This window comes from Calliphora vicina, chromosome 2 (assembly GCF_958450345.1).
Source record: "Calliphora vicina chromosome 2, idCalVici1.1, whole genome shotgun sequence".
Taxonomy (NCBI): Eukaryota; Metazoa; Arthropoda; class Insecta; order Diptera; family Calliphoridae; genus Calliphora; species Calliphora vicina.
Window position 1 is genome coordinate 41,737,303 of NC_088781.1, and position 8,412 is coordinate 41,745,714.

Here is an 8,412-nt window from a genome sequence, read left to right on the forward strand (position 1 = left end):
TCCGACGTAAACGCTGATCACAAAAAGTTTCTACCATCAATCCACAATAATTTGTTTTCTGAAAAATGTAGAAAATCTCCACCTAACAACAGAGTAAAACATTTAACTTAAAATTTGTTAAATTACTAGAAACAGTACATTTTTCGTTATTTTTTATTTTACATTTTCCAGCAATGTGCTTATTACGTTAGAAATTAGTTTAAATTATAAACAAATCATTTTTTGTAAGTAGAAATTAAAATAAAAAAAAATGGAAAAATATTAAAATAAAAATTAAATACAAATCAAAAATTAACATAATTAGGAATTTCATCCACGATTGCGTTACAACGCCATTTTTTCTGTATGTATGTATATACTTTTTAAAAAGGAATTATGTCTTAAAAATACACAATATTGCCGTAATGAGATGTAAATGGTAAACAAATGGTTTTTGTTGTTGTAATTTTATTCTGTTCTTTTGCTGCTGTTTTTGTTGTTGTTGTTGCCTAAACCAGGAAAAGCGTTAAGAATTTTTTGTAATAAATTCTAATTCTGATACATCATCACACAATGTATATTACGCTTCCAAGTCGTTGACAAAAAGTACTTCACGATTCTTTAAACCTACATCAGATAAAGTTTTGTTAGCATTTGCTGAGGCAGCACATTCAAGATCATTTGATTTGGAATATATAACACGTTTGGGAAAGTTCGTTGTAATTTCAAATTCATCCGGTGAAGAGGGATGGCAGAATAAATAATTGGAAACATCCTGTTGACAAATGAAGAGATATATTTTTATCTTTAAATAAACTAAAAACAAAGTCAGTTTACTTACTATTAAGGAATTTGAGTGCAGGAATCTACGTTCAATGCGGGCACCATTTGGCAGTTTAAATACCACACTTATGGCATTCGGAGCATCGGCGGGTGGTTCAGACGGTACTTGCTCAGCCATATCGAGTTTTAATTGAACAATTTCCTACAGTTGTAAACAAAAATTTAAACAGTGTTTGTTGCAGTGTATTTCATTATCATTTACCTCTTTACGCCTTTCTGCTGCTTGTCTTTCTCTTTCTAAAGCCTCTTCTGCTTCCCTTTCCTTTTCTCTTTCCAATTGCCTTAAGCGCTCTTTCTCTTCATCGGCTCGTAAACTTTGACGATATGCCTCATCTTGTTGCTGGCGCAGAGTTTGTGTTAGATTACGTTCTAAACGATCAGCTCTGGCCTGACTCAACCAAACATCATTGGCATTGATTACAGTCTGTAAACGATTTACCAATTCATCTGAAGTACAATCACCCTCAAAACGACCCATTATCACCATGCGATTAGCTCTTAATGCTATTAAAACCATAATGGGATATGATCTGGCATTTATCGAATGCGAGACACGGTAGCCCTCCGGAGACGAAACATCACAGCCCCAGAATAATGTATTACGATTTATAAAATCGATTGCGGTACGATTTGCCAATGTTTGACTACAGAATGTATCGACATCGGGATTTTTTGTCGGATCTTTGTGTAGATAGACCAACAAGAAACGTAACTCTTGTTTAGCATCGCTTAAGGCCTGTGCATATGTGCCCTGATAGAAAACGGGATGTTCGGGATAACGTTCACTGTATGAGCGTATAAAACTCATAACATCACCCAAGGGATCTGTAACAACTTTTTTTTATAAAACAAGAATAAGGATTAAAATTAATAATTTTTTGTATATTATATACAACTTACTTCTTTCCTCATTTCCTCCTAGGAAAGCACTCAAAATGCTTGATATTGTTGAGTAACAATACTGGAATACCATGTTGATTATATAACCTATTATGCCTGTTATACTACGTGGCATGGGGCCGGGTGTCGAACTTCTCGCCGAACGTCCTCCCGGCATAGCGGCAGAAAAAACTTGCTGCAGAAAACGATCATTAATCACAGCTGGCGCTCGCACATCTCTAGAGCCAACAAATGACGAAGGTCTTCCTTCACGTATATTCATTTGTTCTTGTACGGCCACCTGAAAGGGAGCATTAACACTTTGTTATACTCATTACCTTAATATTCGTTTGCGATCCATTTAGTATTATATCGTTCCTAATACGCAAAACTAAACCAAAAATTAAAATTATATTTTTAACTAATTTTGATGTGCAATTACGACTCATTTTATCAAAACCAGCAGTTTTATTAAAAAAATTCAAACGCACTGATTACGATATGTAATCAGTGATATATTCAGCTGTGCCGAATCTTATGTACCCTTCACCAAAGTATACTTTAAGATAAATATTGAAAAAAAAAATTACAAATTTAAAAATTGATTATGAATTAGGGGGTTAGAAATACAAATTTCTTAATTTCCATTGTATTGTCAATCAGGGTAATTGTATAGCAGACGAATTGGTCAAAAGGAGTGCGACGATGGCTGAGGAGGCGATTGAACCCTTTTCTGGTTTTTTCCTTGCAAAATGTAATATGGTTGTACAGCAGAGACTATATAAGACTGCAAAGAACAGGTGTCCCACCTATTCTGCCAATGCCCGTCTCTGACAAACTTGAGGAAACGTTATCAAGGATGAATCTAAGACGCATTCACTCCTTCATCAAGGAATCTGGTTGGTTCGCCTTGAAAGCGACGGATGAAGTATAAATATACTGCTGTCTACATCTGGAGCTGCTTGACGAGTGGCTGTCCATGGAACCTAAACTTGTATTGTCAACCACTGTATAAAGTTGATTTAATTTCTAGATTATCACTACTAATAAACAAACATTCAGCCTACGAAATGTATAGTTAATTTTAGTTTAAGTAGAATTTTATTTAAAAATGGAACTTTCAGTTTTACCATAATAAATCTTTAAAAAAAACCTTTAAGGATTTAAATTTGGTTATTCTGCTTTGATTTATTTTGACCATCTAAACTAACGCTATGGATAACATCTGATTCTGTATGTCTAGTGTCTTTCAAGTACATATCTTTAAAATGGATTCAAAGCATTTTCTTTATTATGTTCGTGATCAGCACTTACCTCTAAGTCCCATTGATGTCTTATTAAAACATCCCGGCACACACTCATGTCTTCAATGCCTGTTAGATCTTGGAATTGTAAGACCTTTTCCGTTTGTTCATTTGTCAGACCGTCTTCCATCATGTTTATGTTGTATTCTTTATAAAAAATATACTTTTTTTATATTTACAAAATATTAACTAAACAATTAAAGGAAATTTAATTAGCAAATACATAATTAATTGATAATTATAAAATAAACAACCTTGGTGTTTTAAGTAGCCGTTTTGGTCTGTTTTTCTTTTTTTTCCGACCAGTAAATCTTGACCCCAGACAGACGTGTCTCTTCTTCTTGTGTGTTGGTTGTCAGACAGCTCCCTATGTTTTTTCACACCTTTGATTTTGTTTTACGTCTAATTTAGCGTGAGTAAATAATTGTTAACATAATTGAATGTTAAGAGGAAAGACATGAACCTTTTTTAGGCAAAAATAATAAATTTTTGCATTAATATTAGGTAAAAAAATGTATTAAAAGTTTTCGATTAAATCTCCGTAGATTGTAAAAAAAATTCAATGACAATTATTTTTTTTTACAAAAGATAAAATGTCAAAGATGAAAAATAAGGTTGCCATATCAGACAAATAAAAAGTCAACAACAATTAAATTAGTTATCAGGGTTGGCAATTTAAATTCAGTGTTAAAGATTATTTTCAAAATATTTCCGTCTTAACAATTACAAAAAATAAATATAATTAAAAACAACAACGGTAAACAAAAAATCCTACATAAATAATATTAATATAAATTAATAATAAACTATATTCATAATAATAATAATTCACATCCATGTAACAAACCATAAATTGATAATACGGTTCATGAGCAGGCAACACTTTACATCACATGGTTGGCAACATTATTTACAAACAATTTGTAGGTGTTGCACTAGTGTTTTATTAACTATTCACTGAACCAAAGTAAATTAATAAAGTAGACTCAGTAGAACAGCTGACTATTTTTTTTACTTTGGTCTGAACTGTCAATTCACTTGTGGTTGTTGTGGCGAAAAATACAACAAGCCCAAAAGCAAAAACAACAACAGGCAACTTTGACAGCTCAGACCTTAAACCAAAAACAAAATTGCTTGTGGTTTTTGTAAATGTTGTATTTGTTGTAGTACTGTCGCCACTTTATTAATTTACTTTGCACTGAACTTACATTAATTTAGTGGAAACAAAAAAATAACAAATTTGTAATAGATAATTTATTAAAATGAACTTTAGTAACGATACTGCCAAACAAATCTTAATCGATATTATACGCACCGTCAATCAACCCGAAAACTCCAAGAAACTTTCCGAAGCCAAAGCCTCTGCTGGCAAGGAAATGCTGCTAATGATGCAACATGTCTTCCCTTTGGTCATGCAATTACAAACTGAAGTCATCAAATCATACGGTTTCCCCGGCAACCGCGAAGGTCTTGTACAATTTTCTCAACTAATACGTGAGTTGGAACGCGAAGATGTTGAAATCGCCCGTCTACGCAGTCAAATCAGAGCCATTTATTTACCACCAATTGCCATCAACACCACAAATGATATTTTGATATAAGCAATGATTTTTGGCTATTATTAATTAACACGCTAATATGCTGCCATTATTAGTTTATCTTACAATAATAACAGGAAATAGGAATAGTATTAATAAGAATTTTTAGTAGATTTTAAGAGAAATAATTTTTTTAATACTTTGTATTATTATTGGTCATTAAGCATTTAATAAATGTTATGTAAAAAAACTAAAATTATTAACCGTTTTGAATAAAAACATTTGCATGTGGGCTAGCTGAATTAATTGTTTAATCAATGGAGTGAATCAAATGTCATAGAATTTATCTATATAGGGTAAACGCTCCTATAGTCGGCATGACCCAGTAGTCGGCATTTTTGACTTAAAAGCTTAATAAATAAGAATAACGATAATTTTATACAAAAGTAAGATTTAACTTTAATTAAACATACACTCATTTATCTTTATGTAATGTTTAAATTTGGGTGAGATGAGTATTTTCATCTATTTTTGTCCTCATTAAGTGACCATCTTTCAACTGGTGCGGAAGTGCCTGTTTTTTAAGAAATTTTTTAGTGGCAAGGCCAACTAAAACAAGTTAGTAACCATATCAATTTAAGTAATATTTTTACCAGAGTGGTGTTAACAGATAAAACTTTGTTTAAATATTACCTGACCCAGTAGTCGGCATTTTTGACTTAAAAGCTTAATAAATAAGAATAACGATAATTTTATACAAAAGTAAGATTTAACTTTAATTAAACATACACTCATTTATCTTTATGTAATGTTTAAATTTGGGTGAGATGAGTATTTTCATCTATTTTTGTCCTCATTAAGTGACCATCTTTCAACTGGTGCGGAAGTGCCTGTTTTTTAAGAAATTTTTTAGTGGCAAGGCCAACTAAAACAAGTTAGTAACCATATCAATTTAAGTAATATTTTTACCAGAGTGGTGTTAACAGATAAAACTTTGTTTAAATATTACCTACAATGTGAAAGTTTTCACAAAAAATAATTTTTTTGGTTATTTTAATTGATGCCGTCATTAGGAACAAAAATTTCTATGATTTTCAATAGTCGGCATAGTGATGCCGACTTCAGGAAAATTGCTAATTTTTTGTATTAAGCTCAAATTCTACAAATATGTTTATTACTCATCTCTCTTGACAATAGATTTGAAGAAAATGAGTTTGAAATGAGTTTACCCAATAGTCGGCACAGTTTTAATTGAGCATTTTAAGAACTGCCGAGTATAGGATACCAAGCATCCTGAGCTCGGCAGCAGCTTTTTATTTGACTGGAGATCGTTAAATAGAGTAATATTTAGAGATTCAGTAGGTATTATTAATTCTAACATCTTAGAATTCCAAATATGGACACTCCAGAAAAAAAACCCATGCACCAATATCCTGAAAAAGCCTTAAAATATTTTCTATGCGAGAGAAGGCCCGATTTCTGTATTAGGTGCCAGTAAACAATATGGAGTTCCGCGTTCAAAAATATAGGACAAATTATACGGTTCCGAAGGTCCTATGAGAATGGGGCCGCAAACAGTGTTATCTAATTCCAAAGAAAGTGAGGATTAACTTAACACGGTTCAATCAATCGTGAAGAGCAGCAAACCATGATCTACCAGGAAAGAAATGGTATAAAGGGGTTTTTAAACTGTTCTCTCTAAAATAATCATGTAAGGTACCTTAATAAACAGGCTCTTTACTAAATCAGTTGGAGTTATTAGTAGGTGATCGGCCTGAAAATGAGAAAAGAAACGGATTTGGATCTAGCTTTTGAAATAGTCAACCGACTAGCTCCTAATATGAGCGTAGAATTGATTCCGATGACATTATCGAAGAGAACAATAACTTAAAAATAAATTATCAAACTATTGAAATTGTGAGTAATCTTACCATAGAGGCAGGCACGTTCATAATTAACAAGGAAAAGTTGAAAATATGGTAGTATCGCCAACTTTAGCTGCAGAAAATCACGATGAAACGTTGAAACCTGTTCACTACTCATCTCCAACTTTATCAAATAATTATTCAAATACTTGGTTTCAGCCTTTTAACTGTTCAAGTCCAATCCCAACAAGTTGTAGTTGTACATTTCAAAGTTTTTTAATAATATTATGGTCACTGGGATATTGTATATGATTGTGGTAACCATAATATGTTTACGTTACCATTAACATGATTGTAAATAAATATATATTTATGGCAATCATTTTCATGATAATGATTTATCATAATATGTTGATCTCAGAATATGATAACCATAATCCTAGAACAACACAATATGTTGAAGTATTACATCATAAACATGGTTGCCACAAACACATAAATATTTACTACAATCATATGTATATGATTGCTACAATGATGTGAATGGTAACTTAAACATAAAATAAACATAAATGGTTACCGCAAACATATACATAATTACAGTGACCATAATAGAAAAATAAAATAAACCAAAACAAATTAAAAAAGGAAGATAAAACGAGTTAGGGGCACATGTGAAGAGGATTTGGACACAGATCCTGAGGATGATGGTCTAAAAACGTAGGATATGATATTTGCCCACAGTGGTTTCACCTCAAATGCACTAATTTATGTTTTTTATTAGTATTTATTTAAATGGCTGATATTTTAAATAAAAAATAACTTGAATTCTTTTAAGATTTTATTCTTTTCTTAATAAAAAATGCTATGCCGACTATTGGGTCACAAATTGCCGACATTAGGATCAAGAGTGCCGACTTCGGGCACAAATCGTGTTTTTTCAAAAAAACGTAAATTGCTCAAATTTAATAAAAACTGCTTGAAAAGAATTAATTGAGTCTAAAACTATACAAATTACTAAACAACAATAACCCATTTACATCCCAATACCATGTTCGCACTCATAATGGTATCACTTTAAAAACTGAAAAAAAGTTAAACTGCCGACTACTGGTGCATTCACCCTATTTCAACCTGGGGGACTTCACTGTATTTTGATTCGAAAGACAATTTTAAGTATTAAATAAAACAGCCATACTATAAATAGTTTGTTTGAAATAGAACATTTCTATTTTTGGCATAAATCAAGATCGTGAGAACAGCTTGTATTTCAATAATTTTGTTTTAAATTAAAACTCCGCTCACTCTTAGTTAAGGAGTTATAGGACTTTAAAATCATTATTCAAAACTCTAGTTTGCAGGAGAGCTAAAAACTGTTTATTTCACTAATTCATAAGGAATATTAAATACTTCCACAATATATTTTAAAGCCACAGAATTTCGAATTCTACATCTAATTTTTATTTTTAAAATTTTTAATTTTTAGCGTTTTTTTTTCAAATAAATAAAACCAATAAATAGAGGGATTTGCATTGTAAGAATTTCATTTAAAATTTTATTTACATATATTGTAACTTCAGTCAATTCTAGCATATTTTACCTTTACACACTGCGACCCATAGCATCTTTTGTGCAGCTTTAAATTTTTCATCCCAACCGATTTAGGCTACGTATGAAGACAACTATTCTATTTGGTGAGAGATCAATTACGTCTCCCGGGGCCAAAAAGGCCCTTCCGCACCATTTAGTTTTGCACATTGCCAGCTTTGGGCAGTCGCATATAACATGTTCACAGATTTCGGCATGACGTTCAAAAAACCTTCATTCTCAACATTACCTAAAATAAATTGGTGAAAGCCAAAGAACGATTCAGGACCTATAAACGAGCGTCGGGCTCAAAGAGCAGCATGACGATCCAACATTGATCCATTTCAGTTCGGAACTGGCTGAACTAAAAAATTTAAATTTATTAGTAGAGTCCGAACGAAACCATGAGAAATAAAC

At 31.9% G+C, this 8,412-nt stretch overlaps 2 protein-coding genes across 2 annotated transcripts; one reads left to right on the plus strand and one right to left on the minus strand.

Annotated features, from left to right (window-relative positions):
* Window positions 1-107: 107 nt before the first annotated feature.
* Window positions 108-3,573, minus strand: Faf2 (Fas-associated factor 2). The gene is made up of 6 exons (XM_065500708.1): window positions 3,260-3,573; window positions 3,016-3,194; window positions 1,723-2,002; window positions 1,025-1,656; window positions 821-964; window positions 108-754 (listed from the first exon to the last, which is right to left on the minus strand). The coding sequence occupies exons 2-6, from the start codon at window positions 3,136-3,138 to the stop codon at window positions 560-562; spliced, it is 1,374 nt and encodes a 457-aa protein (XP_065356780.1). The 5' UTR covers window positions 3,139-3,194; window positions 3,260-3,573; the 3' UTR covers window positions 108-559.
* A 662-nt stretch (window positions 3,574-4,235) lies between these two features.
* LOC135951138 (protein C10) lies at window positions 4,236-4,799 on the plus strand. Its single transcript, XM_065500722.1, has one exon. It carries the CDS (start codon window positions 4,268-4,270, stop codon window positions 4,604-4,606), a length of 339 nt encoding a protein of 112 aa, XP_065356794.1. The 5' UTR covers window positions 4,236-4,267; the 3' UTR covers window positions 4,607-4,799.
* The last annotated feature ends 3,613 nt before the right edge of the window (window positions 4,800-8,412 follow it).

Bases quoted from the DNA above. Each gene is read 5' to 3' on its own strand.
- Faf2 (XM_065500708.1), bottom strand. From the start codon at position 3,138: ATGATGGAAGACGGTCTGACAAATGAACAAACGGAAAAGGTCTTACAA. The intron at 1,657-1,722 runs GTAAGTTGTATA...TATAAAAAAAAG, and splicing joins AGGAGGAAATGAGGAAAGAA to TTGTTACAGATCCCTTGGGT. The intron at 755-820 runs GTAAGTAAACTG...ATTTGTCAACAG, and splicing joins TGCACTCAAATTCCTTAATA to GATGTTTCCAATTATTTATT.
- LOC135951138 (XM_065500722.1), top strand. From the start codon at position 4,268: ATGAACTTTAGTAACGATACTGCCAAACAAATCTTAATCGATATTATA.